The following is a 15960-nucleotide window of genomic DNA, read 5'->3' on the forward strand; positions in this document are numbered from 1 at the left end:
CATTGTGTCCTCGATGAAGCTAGATCCAGAAGGTTTTCTTTACATTCTGTGCACTATTTTTCTTCATGTTTATTTCCCTTTTGTATTTCCAATCTATTTTCCATTTACTCTGCTTTCTCTATCCCCTATCTCTAAGTTGATTAAACTGCTGATGGTACTACCTTGTGGTGATGTACATTTACATCAATAGAACTAAGCTCCACTTTCAAAATTTTTTTCTTCATTGAAATGTTCTCCAAATTCTAGCATAGATATATATATGCAACAAATATATTATATAAAAATCTGATGCTCATGTAAGACTTTTTTAATTAACAAAAGAAGAGCGCACTAAATAAAAACAAAAGAGATCCCCTACTCCTTACCCAAATACACAGAATTTCTCGGTTCCATGTACACATTCATTTCTTCACTGCCCGTTTCCCCCTTTTAGTAGTCTCCATTGTGATATCCTGGTGTCTTCTCTCCAGATTATGAGCTTTTATACCCATTCCTGTGTAAAAGGGGTTCACTGTAGTATAAGTGTTATAATGACAGCTATCAGTCTCTGACATACTGTGTTCTGTATAGATTGGGATTTGGAACTCCAACAGTGGGCTGAATATGACAGATGGCAACAACGACAGGTTCAGCAATATCACTGACTCCTTGGCCAACCGAACGCTCATAGTCACCACCATTCTGGTAAGTTGACTGTAGAATTCAATGCATCTTTCCCACAGTCCTAACTTAGACCTTCAAGGATTCCTGAACTATATTCTTCAGTCCAACAATTCTGTCAGATGCTACAAGGGGCTGGAGCGATAGCACAGCGGTAGGGCGTTTGCCTTGCACGCAGCCAACATGGCCGATCCGAGTTCGATTCCTCTGCCCCTCTCGGAGAGCCCGGCAAGCTACCGAGAGTATCTCGCCTGCATGGCAGAGCCTGGCAAACTCCCCATGACGTATTCAATATGCCAAACACAGTAACAACAAAGTCTCCAATGGAGACGTTACTGGGCCTGCTCGAGCAAATCGATGATCAACGGGAGGGCTACAAGAACATGTTTGTATAGATTGAATGAAAATTTTTAACATTGTGCTGTAGTTGTCCAACCTCCAATTGATTCTCAGATCTGCTCTGTCCCATCTCTATCTCAATCCACATGGTTTGCCTTGTCCTCTGGTTGGGTTTAATCAAGGAGCTATTCTGACAAGGGGCCAAGGAAACAGTTGGGAAGAAATAAGAAATGTATCCCCTTTCCTCCAATGATTTTGCGAGAAATTTTGTCCATCCCAGCCACAGTTACTAACTTGCTAGTGATCCTTCCTTGGTCTCCAGAATCCCTCTCTCATCACCCAATCAGCTGTGGTTAACCAGCTTCCAGAAGTTGACCACCTTGTATCTGCATCCCTGCCTCTCCTTTCACATAAATTCTCATTGACTTCCTTCACTCTGTTAACTCTTTGACAAATAGTTCCTTTACTAATTATTTTCAAAAGTTTATGTAAGAATATTTCCTGCTTTCCCAAGAGGGTTTACACCACCTCCCAGCCACTATACTTCAATCAGTTGTTTAATCACTCTCTTTCTCTCATTTCCATTTTATTCTGTTTAACCCATAATGTGACCTTCATTTATTTATGAAATAATTCACTTCTGAGGTACTTTAATTAAAACTAAAGATTTTTTCTAGAGAAAAAGTGACTACTTTTTTCTGAAGCAATCTGATGCAAGCATGTGGTATTCTACTTCCATCAGGTTAGAGATAAAATTAGAGAATATAAGTAATATAGCAACCATCATAATTTTATAAAATACAGTGATGCATACAAGACAGTACAGAACTATTCATTATTCATAGGATAAGGGGCTTTTTTCAGGCAAGCATGTAAGAAATTTATTACCATATGTGATATATGAGGTGAGTCAAATAATATGATTGATACAATTGGTCCGTGTACCATTGTTGATTTGTGAAAATTTTCTGATGGTCTTTCAGAAATCTCCCCCCAACCCCAAATCATATATGAAGTTGATTTTTTTCTAAGCAGCAGTGGATGTGACACTAGCTTAAATTTGTGGTTTTATAATATTTATTTAATAAATAAAATACTGTCTACATTGGATTTTGTCTCAGCTATCAGCTGGCTCACAAAATATTTCTCCCATTTTCCCTGATTATCAGGTGTAAAAAGGCTGAAAAATGCTGCTGTAGCTAATGAGTGAACAGGAGGTAAAGCAATGGGTACTTAGGAAGTTGAAAGAACAGAATGAGTACTTAGAGGACAGAAAGTCTGAAGGATAATTTAGATGCCCCTTTCTAAGTGGGTGTAGCTATTAGATAAAAGGAGGGTTGAAGGGTGAGTCATACAAAGGAAGTTTGGAATCCTGCTACCCAAAAATCATATCTTTAGATTATATCTCTATCACACTAAAGGGTGGACAATCTAGCCCTTCTTTACATTGGAAGGAAAACCTTTCGTCAAAGAGTGGAGAAAAACACAGTGGTCTATGAAGTACTCAGTAAAAGGTAAGGAAAATAATTTTAGCAAAGGCAGGAAGGTGAATAATGAAGTTGGTTACTCTCAAATCTTAAAAATTATCTTCAAAGATTTTATGTCTTCAGATCTTGATAAAGCTTTTATGAGTAAATTATGTCTTCTGTTATAATAGGCTATTCTTATTTGGGTTTGTTTCATCTAGGAAGAGCCTTATGTGATGTACAGGAAATCTGATAAGCCCCTATATGGGAATGACAGATTTGAAGGATATTGTTTGGATCTGCTGAAGGAATTGTCAAGTATTCTGGGTTTTATTTATGATGTTAAACTTGTCCCAGATGGCAAATATGGAGCTCAGAATGACAAAGGAGAGTGGAATGGAATGGTCAAAGAACTTATAGAACACGTAAGCAAAATTGTATCTCCTACTTATGTGTCCTCAACATCAAAGAGCAAAAAATTCAAAAAGCATAGATGATATGTAGTTAAAAGAGAGAAAATGGTGGTTGCATCAGAATCAGAAAAAAAATGTTTCCCTTTTTGAGTCATAAATGACTTTAAAGTAGGAAGAAACAATTTAGAAATGAAGTTTGCTTACTTGTGAAGTAAGAGAGCAAACTTGAGAGTAGAAATTTTTTGGGCTCATCCTTCATACTCGGAGAGCCCGGCAAGCTACCGAGAGTATTCGGTATGCCAGACACAGTAACAACAAAGTCTCCAATGGAGACGTTACTGGGCCCGCTCGAGCAAATCGACGATCAACGGGAGGGCCTTTACCTTTACCTTACCTTCATACTGAAAAATAAAGCCTAATGATTCTTAAATTAGATAAAGAAATATAAAATTTTCAGCTCAGAGCAAAATCTCATCCTGTCAACAAAGTTGCTCATTCGTGGCTTTGCTCCCATACTCTTTTAAATTATACCATTCTGAAGCTTTTTTCCCCTTCCATTTTTAGTTCTAGACTGTGTATGTGTATTTTATACTATTTGGTTTCTCATCACCAATAACAACTATTTCATAAACTTAAAAGAGGCTTTAAAAATAATCAGAGCCAGTTATCACTGAAACTTCTTGCAAGAGAAACACTTGGGGTTGAGAATAGAGATGAAAAGCACCCAGGAGAAATTTAAGACTTGTGTGTAGAAGCTAGATAACTATGGTCCCAATTTCAAACTTGTTTTTTGCAGAAGGCTGACCTGGCCGTAGCTCCCCTTACCATCACCTATGTACGGGAGAAGGTCATCGACTTCTCTAAGCCCTTTATGACACTGGGCATCAGTATTCTCTACCGGAAGCCCAATGGTACCAACCCGGGCGTGTTCTCCTTCCTCAACCCTCTGTCTCCTGACATTTGGATGTATGTGCTCTTAGCTTGCTTGGGAGTCAGTTGTGTTCTCTTTGTAATTGCAAGGTAAGTTTGAGAAATGCTAAAATCACAATAGTTGTAAGCCTGTCTCTGGTTGTCTGGTTGTCCTTGAAAGATAAACACAGAGTTAGAACTTCAAAATGTTCTTCCAGTTTCGCCTAGTGGTATATTCCATCAAGTTCTCCACAAATAAGTTATTCTGTAAATGAATGTTTCTAATTGTTTATTAAGATGCTTTCAAAAGACAATAACAATGTAATTTTATAGTAATTTAATTCTAATGGTGTTTTGGGTAAGATAAGTGATTACTTAACTATTTTATCTGAACTCTATTGCAACGTAAGCAACAACTCAGTTAATAAATATAAAATGACTCAAGAAGAGGAGTTAAAGGATTTACCATTATTATAAAATATTATAATATAAGCAAAGCAAGAAGGAAAATGTTAGTACTGGAACAGTGAGATAGTCAATGGACCAGACCTCATCTGTTACATGTGGAGGCCAGGGTTTGATCCCCTGTACTTCATGATTCCACCAACCACTACCATGAATGACTCCCAAGTACCAAGTTGGAAATATGACCCAAAATAAAAAAATAAATATAATATAAAAGGAAAACTGGGGTTCATTGTAGCAAATAAAAATTGTAGAATCAAAGAAAATCATGTCCTCCCAAGAAATAGTTATTTTGAAAATTTTATAGAACTTATTTTGTAATGCTAAAGAGTTCAAAAGAATTCTAGAAGCAACTGTGAAAAGTAAGATAACTTGTATATTGAGTTTAGAGATGTGGAGTGATTCAGCTTTCAGTAATGATTCAGCTTTGGTTAATTTGTGAGCTAATTTTCTATTTAACTATTCTGTTCTATACAGTTCTTCAAAGGGTTTTTATAGCTAAGAATTTTTTTTAATATTTGATGGTGAATTTGAAATGCAACTACTTTGTCTTTCTGTTAGCTTTGATATCCCTAGATAAACCATATAAAATTAATTACTTTATATGTCCCCTACTTTTCTTTAGTCCTTTTCATCTCTCAGGAAAACTCATTGAACTTTTCCCCTAATTCATTTTTGTTTTTCCCTCCAGGGATTTCTAAGAGAAATATTTCTTCACACTAGCTGTTTGTCACTGTCCACTGTCTGGTTTTGATTAATGCCAGGTAACCCTCTCCCTGGCATAATTTTAAAGAAAACTTGGAAAAACCAGTCCAGGCTTGAAGGGCCTAAAAGATCCACAGCCCGACATAGTAGAAATGAATAAATGCATATTCTCACTTGTGGATATCTATATATTCAATATGAAATGGACCCTGATTGGTATCTTGTGATTCTGGGAGTTCCCTTATAACCCCTTCAGGTGACAGAGTAAAAGAAGAGGCACCTAGAACAAACATTTTCACACACATAATCCTCTCCCACAAGTGAAGGACTTTGGCTTGACCTTAACCTTAACTTTCCAGGATCTATTGTACAGAGCCATGGAATTAGCCAGCATAGTCTTAACCCCTGAATGCCCACCCAAATAGGAAATAATAATTATAATCATATAGGGGCGAGAGATGAGAACGGTGAATGCACTGTCCTAAAATTGATAAACAAACAGAGCCAAAACCCAGGTCAGGCTTGAAAGGGAGGGAATATGCAGGGGTGAGGTGTGTGTGTAGGGTGTGGGATTATGGTGTGAACAGAGACCCCAAATTCTAACCCACTCAGACTCAGGGAGTCAAACATCAGAAATGAGATTATCAGAGGAGTAGAGAATCCTCCCCCAAATTTTCCAAACCTTCCAAGTGTCCACGGAGTAGGAACTTTGGTGCCTGGACGTTCCTGAGACTACGGATTCCAGTTCTTTCATGCTTGGACCTGGGCAAGTTAGAGAATATTTAAACCTATATTTTTTCCTATTTGCATTTCTGGTTATGAAGACTGGAGATAATTTATCTAAAGGTACTCAAAATTCTTTGTCCCTCTCTCTCTCATATTCTCTCTCATATTTTCTTTCTATTCTCTCTCTCCGCCCCCTCTCTCCTTTTTTCTTTCTCCCCCCCCCTTCTTCCACTTCTCTTTGCTTTTCCCTTTTTGTGAGGTAAAATTCCCTACATTTCACTAATGGATTAATATAACTTCCCTCCACTTTGCAAAATAATAAAATCAAATATATTAGATCCTAAAAAATAATAATCATGACTAAAGTTTTCTTCCCTATTTATTTCCTCCAAAAACAACATATTGACAGGGTCTTATCTGATAGTACTTTATTATTTCAACTCAGTGGTTCTCAACTTAGGGAGATTTATACCCTAGATATCTTTGGCAATGCCTGGAAACTGTCCATTTATCCTCTCAGCTGAAGTAGAAGATGCTGCTAATATCCAGAGGGTAGAATATGGAGATCCAGCTAGATATTTTATAGAACATAGGACAAACACACACAAGCAAACAACAATAATGGCAAATTACCTCAAAATATCAATAGCACCAAGGTTGAAAACCCAACTCTAAATAATTCAAGACGTCATTATCTTTGCAAACCCAAATTTGAAAGATAAATTAGATGTGCTCTTCTCATTATCGGAACCTAAGTACAATTAATAATGACCACGAACATCCACTTCATAAATGAATATCTGTAAGGGAAGTTTTCTCTGACAATGATTATGAAAGCTGGTTAAATTGACTCCTCTTCCATTTATCACTGACTTCTCCCTCTGGGTCTCAGAGAAGTGCAGAAGTGATGCATCATACATATGAAAACAGTATGGTAGTAAAACGCAGAATCTGGATGCCAACAGGCAAACTAAGGAGAGATATTTAAAATCTGTTTCTATGACTTGTGCATGCTGTTGATTTTGTTTTGTGGTTGATGTGTTTTTAAATTATTTAAAAAAGTAATCCCAAGTTATTATGTTCACCATAATTTAAACAGACCAGATATCCAGATAGAATGCTTACATTCTGTGATTTATGATTTTTTAATAAAACATATTTTAATTGGAATCCAATTTTTAAAAGATTGTTTTGACTCGGTCACAGTCACGGTCCTTCTGTTGTTCATCGATTTGCTTGAGCGGGTCCAGTAACGTCTCCATCGTGAGACTTGTTGTTACTGTGTTTGGCATATTGAATACGTCACGGGTAGCTTGCCAGGCTCTGCCGTGCGGGCGAGATACTATAACTCTAAAAATTATATTGCAATCCAAATAGTTCCTTTACAAGTTCAGACTTTTTTTCCCCTTTTCTTTGTTTCTTTTTTCTTTTCCCAAAGTACCAATCCAAGATCTAATGTGCAAAGCACTCATCCTACCACTGGATTCACATCCCTGGCTATTTTCCAAGTTCAAGTAGAGCCTTCTTTTGTAAAAAAGTGAATGCTACTTTCTCTTACTGCCATGAAGTCCAATATTTATTTTGAGCCACAAAAAAAACCCTTAGAGTTCCCCAATATGCCTCTCATTTTGTATCTTCCATTCCGGTAGGAGTCTGGTATATATAAACAAATGCAACGTTTACATTTCAACAGAATGCTATACTTCCTTATACAGTCTATTATGACACAAGTTCTAAACCACGTGCCCCTGTCTCTTTTACAAAAGAATCAAAATCTTTTGGCGGTATAGCAGTATGGTTGGTGTAGGTCATTTGTGAATATGTGTCACACACTTTTTCATGCAAAAGCTGCTATTGCACATACCATTTTTAAATGGGCATTAAACATTTCAAGCTGAATTCCCAATATCCAAGGAGCTTGTAGGTCTAACCCAGTAGGCAAAGCCAATATCTTATAGCCCAAACCCCTCCTATCACCACTGCATTTCCTTCTGTCCCTGCACACCCCAAGCCACTCAGAATCCCAGAGAGGAAGAACCTAAGTTATCTCGGCAGAGCAGGCAGAATCACTTTGTGGTTTGGACAGCTTTCCTTTGGCCAAAAAGAATTAGATTGATTGTTCACTTATAACTGCAAAGTATGAATTACTGAAGCCAGATCAGGTTCAAAGTCGTATTCCAACAAGGAGAGTGGTAAGTCCCTTGATCAGAGCAGATAAGGGCTTGAATTTCATGCCAAAATAACAGCGGGCTAGCAGTTGCCAGGTTTTGTGGATGCTTTTGGAAACTCCTTCATTTCTGAAGGCATAAGCCTCTCAAATTACTGCAATTAATATTTTTAAATGATTGCACAAATGACAGTGATATTGTTTAAGTAATGCCATCTTTACTCTGCCGAGTGTTTCAATTAGAAGGTTCATTAATATTGGTGTTCATTTCTTCATCTTAGCAAACGACCATGGTTATAAGAGTGTATAAATTCAAAACTTAATTATATTGTTGAAACGGTAATTAAAATGTATTGGCATGGCATTGTCAATTAAAACTCTATTCATAAGCTTCACAGGAACCTGTACTGTGTGCCTACAGCTGTGGAGAAGGCTCAGTAAGGAGTCGGAGATGGTTATTGAGGGATAAACTCTGAAGCTGTTACCCCAGTCCCCCTGAGACTTGATGAGGAGACATGTAAAGTTTCCAGAAGGAGTCTGGGGCTTTAAAGAATGGTTTTTCATTAAGGGAAAGCTGTCTGCCCACTGCCTATTGCATGATGTACTGTGCCCTGCTATGGAATGGATAATGTATTCACCTTAATCCCAGGTCTCTCTGGTATGTCAGCAGCCTGCTATTGTTTACTGCTGAAACCTTATGGCGGGAGAGCATGCCGTATGTGCTCACCCACTTTATGGTGTTTTAACATTAACACTCCTGCTTGCACGAAAAGGATTCCATGGCAAACGGCAGTGCTTCCTGAGCTGAGAGCTACTGCATTTTAAATCACTTCCAAATCACTTTGCAGAGCATCTGCTAATGCGTCTCTGGAAAAAATAAGTGCTCCTTGGCAAGATGGTCCTAAGAAAGAACTGTAGAGCAGGGACTTCTTCTGGGTTATACAGATGAGGCAGATACTTAGAAAATAAAGACTAAAAATCAATTCAGCTCCACCAAGTTTTACTTTAATAATCCTAGTGATATCTGAAGTTCCTGGGCTCTAACAAACCAGGACACTGAGACCAAAGAGGAAAAACGATTTTTACAAGTTCAATTTACCCTAACCAGAGTTGGTAGGCAAGTGACTTAGTCATAATTCTGGAAGCAACTGCTTTTTTATTTTTTACTTTCTTTTTTTTAGTGACACCCAGCGATGCTCAGAGGTTGCCCCTGGCTCTGCACTCAGGATTACTCCTGGTGGTGCTCCAGGGACTATCTGGGATTCTGGGGATCAAACCTGGATCACCACGTGCAAGGCAAATCCCCTACCCGCTCTACTATTGCTACAGCCCCAGAAACTGCTTTTAAAATAAGTCAAGAAGAGAATTATCCACCTAAAATTATCCAGCAAGGCATACTGGGGTGTGAGTCACGTTGAACTGCCATGTCCAGGATTCTTCTAAGTTTCCATTTTATCTATCAATTTGAGGACCGTGAAGTTTACTTTTGCATTCTATTCTAAGAACATCTAAAACATCCCAAACTCAGACCTTTTGTTTTGCTTTCTTTCGTTTATTGTTTTGTTTTTCAACCACATCTGTCAGTGCTCAGGAATTATTCCCGGCAGGTTAGGAAAACCCCATGGGGCGATAGGGATTGAACCAGGTTGGCCACATGCAAGGCTAGTGCTTTACCCTCTGTACTATCTTGCTGGTCCCCAAATCCAGACCTATTACATTGGTGCTATTCACTAAGTGTTTCAGCCTTGCAGATCCTTTGATTCATTATTAAAAAAAAAACAATAGACTCCTTTTTATGGAATCTGCCCAGTGATGCCTCTTTAGCACCCCATAGAATCTAGCAACCCAATCCTGTCGTTGGAGTGCAACACATATATCACTGCCATCACTCTTGCATTGAGTGAGCCTTTATGTGAATTCCAGTGGAAAGAATTGAAATATCAGAAGCATTTGGTAGTCATAGATAGACCTATGGAGTCCAGTTCAAACCGATCAATGGGAGTTTCCTAGGGGGAAAAATATCTGGTCAGTGCTCTCCCTCAAAATATCTTCGTTCTTTACCCACCAAAGTTGTAAGTTTACAAATATGGTACTTGTTGGATGTACTGTTTGATTCTTTACCCGCCACAGCTACAAATATATGGAGATGGTCTTCATTCACTGTTTTGGTTTTGATGCTTTCATCTTTAATTGTTTAGCTTTCTGCGTTGTTCAGCAGGTTTCATGTGTGGTACGTGTATGTTTCTGACGTTTGTAAATTGTTTCTGTTAACTATCACAGGTTTACACCCTACGAGTGGTATAACCCCCACCCGTGCAACCCTGACTCAGATGTGGTGGAAAACAATTTTACTTTGCTAAATAGTTTCTGGTTTGGAGTTGGCGCTCTCATGCAGCAAGGTATACTGGTTGCTCCTTTTGGTCCCATGCATTCCACAGTCTGCTGACAGATTTTTCATGTTGGTAAACTCCACCCCCAAAGCCAGAGAGGAGGCTTCAAAAGGCATCTCAGAAGTCACCAGAATGACTTCTTAGCCATCACGAAAAACATCAGGGACAAAAATAGGACTTACATCGATCTCCTTTGCTATAGGTCTAAAATAAGACTTTGATTAAGCAGTCAATAAAATGTTGCTAAAGGGAAGGAAAGGACAAAGTAACCTAGAAATTATTTATAAATTTGAGACAGGAAGTTATCAGTCTGTGCTCTTTCAACCATTACTTCCCAAGTCAGAGGAGTAGAATCTGAGTCCAAAGATTAAGTTGACTTAAATTCTTCCAATAACTGACAGTGTCTAGAATTGCCACCCAATTACCACTCTTGACAAACCCCACTGGGATTCAGTTTAGCTTCCCATTAACTTTGTAGAATATCGCTCAATTGGTAACTATAGCAACAGTAAACCGGAGGGGTTTGGGAAATGAAATTCAGACCACAGAAATGTAATACATTTTATATATTTTCTATGATTTGGAGGATTGTTATTTTAAGGGGAGAAGGAGACATGAGTTAATTTAACCTTAGGAAGAAATGCATCTCTTTTGAGGATTTTTTTTCTCAGCTTTGATTCCTGGTGCATGGTAGAGAAAATATTTTTTTATGATGAAATGCATTCACGTTAAGATATCATAAGTCACAAATGTTACTGCATTTGGAATATCTACTCATTTGACAATAAGCTCAAAAATAAATTGGCGAAAGGAAATGCAACTGGGATCTATTCTAAATATGTGTGTTACTTGGTGGTTCACTGTAAGGTTCCTCATGAGGTGCTTTCATAAATATAACCCACAAGACAAGGATTTGCTACTTGAAATATTTATATTCCACCTAGAAATTAGAGGGAAGGAGAGCAAGGGCCTCTAGTGTAGAAAAAAAATCCAAGTCATTGAGGAGAGTGGATAAATTTTCTCATCATGCAATTAAGTATAATTTAGGTGGGTACTAACAAATAGATATATAGCGGCACCAAATTTACCATAATCCTTTCATGAGTTTAGGGCAAAACACACTATTAATTCTGCAATATATATATATATGCTTTCCTATATATATATTGCAGAAATATATATATAGAGAGAGATATTTGAAAACATATACTGCTATCCTGGGACATTAACTCTTGGACCATTCATCTTGTGAGCAATTATTTTCTGAGTGAGACACTCTCTGTCCTAACTATTCTAGTTCCCATGCCTTTAGAATAGGAGCATGTCAGTTTAGCTTCTTAGAGGATCTGAGTAGGTCCTTAAGATGGCTAGGACCACCTGAAGCTATCTGGGTGGACTCACCCTGCAAATTTCATCATATTCTCCCTCTTTGGAGTTTGCTACCATTCACAGCAAACTGTGGGATGCAGTGGCCGCTAGTTACCACTACCTTGGGTACATGACAGTCAGCCCCAACCAGACTCTGCTTATTTTCTCAAGAACTTAAAAACATTGGTCAGGCGAAACAAACCTTTCCATATAAAAATTGGTGGTACTGGTGACTGTTCCTGCATCTGTCCTTGGCATGTGGCGTGGTATTGAGTTAGTTAAGCTCCGAGTCTGCAGTTGCTCCCTCTCAAGCAGAAGCTTGGCGCTGTCAGCAATTGGAAACCACTTTGTCTGATTTCTGTTTGAACATGATGATCAGACTTTCTCTTTCCTACAGAGCGTGAGCAAAGTCTGGATCAGGATTGGCTGTCATGTGTAAAAGGCACAAAAGAGACTTCAGCAAGTATTGTCTCTCATCCCAAATCTTTCCTAATGATGTTTCACTCTGCTCTGATTGTTTTCATAACTTCATCTCTAAAGTTCAGAACTTAGACAAATCGTCTCTGATTGGGAGGAGCCATTCCTAAACATAGCAGTTTAGCACTGAGAGTCATGAAATACATAAAGCTGTATAATAGAATAAAATGCTGATAAATCTAATTTATAACCTCTATCAAAGATTTAAAATGTAAATTTAGAAGGTTTATAGAAGTTTTGAATTTCTAAAATAGTTAAAAATATGTATTTTTGTTTGATAAAAAGGAATCAATGGCATTTTCTATTGTATATCAGCAATCGGTTATCCACCTGTCCAGTATGACTGCCACATAATAATGTAAGTCATATATTCAGGCCTTAATTTTCTACAAATGCAGTGAAATTTATATGGATAGGTGCAGCAGGAAATCTCTACCTAAAACTAAAAACAATGTGTCTGTTAGCTCTATTTCTTTCCTGTGGCTATTTTATTAAATAAATGGTATTTTGATGATAACCAGCTACAGATCTAAAATATTATCTCACTGTTACCAGGCTGTTAGATCAATTAAGTACAAAGGTACGAAACAAACTTGGGCATTAAACACATACACACATACCCTCAGGCATAAAAATTCCATTAAACTACAAGGCTAAAACAACAGCAACAAACTATTCCACTAAATCCTTGGAGGCAATTTAATGAAAACTACTATAAATCCTTGTAATATTACAAATCCAAATTCAAGTAAACAAACAAAATAGAGAAATAAGAACCTGCAGCAAAACCATTTAGCTTATTAAAGATATATAAATATATATGTATATAATACCTAATTCCATTAGGAAAATAGAACTATTAATTCAAAATCTAGAAACTCTGCTAACCTTGATCTGCTTGTCACAAGCTGCAAGTTGGCTTTGATTTGATGAGAATTATGTATGCCTGTTTATAAACTTCAGCAAAAACTTAATTGTAGATGGGTAAACTCCAACTTCCCTTGCCATCCTAAGTCATTAACTATAAAACTTCAAAACGCTCATTCAAAATAATGAAGAAATACTTTAAACCAAATTGCTCACCTCCTATACATTTTCTTATGGATTTTTTAATATAAGGTATTTTTTTTCACTTTTTACCTGGTAGCATAAAATTTCTCAAGTTTATGGAAAAAGTTCTAACATACAACCAGTGGTAAAATGTTAGTCAAATTCATTATCCAAATTCCATCCATCAATCAACACATTCTAAGTGAGCTCTGTACATTATATAAACTAAGTGAGCTCCTAATGATTAATTTTACATCTCCTGCTGGATTTATAGACATCTATTATTCAGTTTGACCAAAATTTTTTAATTGGACAATTTTTATAGATTATTCTTTGTATAAGTATAATTAACCAATGCTCTTTCCTTTGAAAGTTTTTCTTTGTAAATAAATTAAGTGTTCTTAAATCATCTTTTGCAAATACTTATGAATTCTCTGGTGACATCTGTCACTGTTCTCCTGTTGTTCATTGATTTGCTCGAGCGGGCCCAGTAATGTCTCCATTGTGACAATTGTTACTGTGTTTGGCATATCGAATATGTCACAGGGAGTTTGCCAGGCTTTGCTGTGTGGGTTGAGATACTCTCCGTAGCTTGCCAGGCTCTCCAAGAGGGGTGGAGGAATCGAACTTGGATCGGCCATGTTGGCCGCTTGCAAGGCAAACGCCCTACCCGCTGTGCTATCGCTCCAGCCCTGGTGACATCTAAATACATGCTATTTCTGAGCAGGCACGAACTCTTTAACCTGAAAAACAGCTCTCTTTGAAGTTTAAACTGGAAACAGTTCTTTATGTAAAGACAAAATTATCCATTTTCATGACTCCATTATTTTTATTCAAATAAGAATTTAAATTCAAACTAATTCTAACTTTAAAACTAACAAACAAATAGCACTAAAAATGGTTGATTTACTCTCAACTGTGATTAGATCCTATTTCATTTTATTTTTAAAACCCCAATGTTTTGTTAAAGTGCATGTGATAAATCATTTACTCATCTTTTAAAAATTTCTCATATTCTTTAATCTTAAATAAAAATAAGTTAGCATTTCATAATTTTTCTATAGTTGTATGAAAACCTGGGACATTCTGTCTCACACAGGACACACAATAAGATTTGTATTAGTAATAAAGGACTTGAAGCCTTGGGTTGAACTTAATTTTAAAAACTGAATAGAAACAATGAAATTAACAGTAAATTTTAGACTCAAAATATCCCAGGGTGAAGATCATTAAATACCATAAAATTTTCATGACATATTTTAAGCTATTGTAGTAATTAATGATAAGAGTTCATTTAGATTTGTGCCACTGTTTTTTTAAAAAATGCACACATTTCATCCATGCAAAATTGATGGATCTATAATTTCTATGTCACAAAAACGGCATTATTTCCCTAGTCTAGTTAGTATTGAATCTTAAATCTTCCCTTTTCTCCAAACTCTATTTAACACTCTTACTCTGATGATACCATCACAGGATCAGAGCTGATGCCAAAAGCTCTCTCAACCAGAATAGTTGGAGGGATATGGTGGTTTTTCACCCTAATCATCATTTCATCCTACACTGCCAACCTTGCTGCCTTCTTAACAGTGGAGAGAATGGAATCCCCTATAGATTCAGCTGATGATCTGGCAAAGCAGACCAAGATAGAGTATGGCGCAGTCAGAGATGGATCGACGATGACCTTCTTTAAGGTAAGGATTTGACAAAATATTCTCTAAAGGGTTATCTCAGACTGAGAAGGAGCAAGAATGGAATAAAAAGAACTGTTTCTCCTTTAAAAAATTGGGCATTATTTTTGTTTTGTTTTCACGGCCATAGACAGTGGTGTGCTCAGAGCTAACTCCTGACTCTACATGCAGGGATCATTCCTGGAGGGCCCAGACAATCATATGTGGTGCCAGGGAATTAAACACAGACCTACTACCTACAATGCAAGATCACTATATGCTGTGCTATTTTTCTAGCCCCGGGGTACTTTTATTAAAAGTAAAATTTAAAGTGCAGTAATTCCATTGCAGAGAACTAACATGACTCTTGTCCAAATATGCCTTATTCAATTTACTCCCAATTTAATACACTGAAATACAACATCTTCAAAGTACATTCAGGAGTTTAGTTTAGTTCATAGTTTTCTGCAGGTTGACTTTAGGTTGACCTTGTTACCACTCACTGCTTTTGAACTGAAGTGATAGCACAGTGGGTAGGCATTTGCCTTGCATGTGGTCGACCTGGGTTTGATTTGTCCGCCCCTCTCGGAGAGCCCAGCAAGCTACCAAGACTATTCCTCCCACATGGCAGAGCCTGGCAAGCACCCAGTGGCATATTCAATATGCCAAAAACAGTAACAGCAAGTCTCACAATGGAGATGTTACTGGTGCTCACTTGAGCAAATCAATAAACAATGGGAGGACAGTGCTACAGCGCTATCAACATCTTCAATTATCTTTACCTTTCTCTTCTCTACGTGGGAGCACAAAGAGTTGGGTGGGAGCATAGCCCTTGTGGAGCTCAGGGAACCAGGCTGTGCTCACATAGAAATCATAAATATCAGCCCCCTGACTCATTTTCACAGCCACCTCTTCGGCCTTTATAGCAGAAAAAAAGCAATATTTTTTTAATTCAGTCAAATTTCCATCCATTTATTATTTTTGAATCGAATGGACACAATAAATATTGTTCCCTCTGAAATTCTGATCCTCAAAATATCGTTGTATGCTATTCCTTCTGCTCTGTAGTTGATGACTGAAAAGCAGATAGTAAGTAGATATGTGGGCATTCAGCTGACCTCAGTTCGATCCTCATGCCCACATGATTCCCTGAGC

At 37.4% G+C, this 15960-nt stretch overlaps 1 protein-coding gene across 4 annotated transcripts in view; it reads left to right on the forward strand.

The window, feature by feature from the left end:
* Positions 1 to 15960, forward strand: part of GRIK1 (glutamate ionotropic receptor kainate type subunit 1) — a 489681-nt gene that overhangs the window by 430558 nt on the left and 43163 nt on the right. For all 4 annotated transcript variants that reach the window (XM_056109201.1, XM_056109204.1, XM_056109202.1 and 1 more), the window contains 5 exons: positions 571 to 684; positions 2687 to 2890; positions 3675 to 3898; positions 10131 to 10249; positions 14612 to 14829. In XM_056109201.1, the coding sequence (XP_055965176.1) occupies positions 571 to 684; positions 2687 to 2890; positions 3675 to 3898; positions 10131 to 10249; positions 14612 to 14829 (879 nt within the window). The remainder of the gene's footprint in view (positions 1 to 570; positions 685 to 2686; positions 2891 to 3674; positions 3899 to 10130; positions 10250 to 14611; positions 14830 to 15960) is intronic.

This window comes from Sorex fumeus, unplaced genomic scaffold (assembly GCF_029834395.1).
Source record: "Sorex fumeus unplaced genomic scaffold, SorFum_2.1 ptg000265l, whole genome shotgun sequence".
In the NCBI taxonomy this organism is placed as follows: domain Eukaryota; kingdom Metazoa; phylum Chordata; class Mammalia; order Eulipotyphla; family Soricidae; genus Sorex; species Sorex fumeus.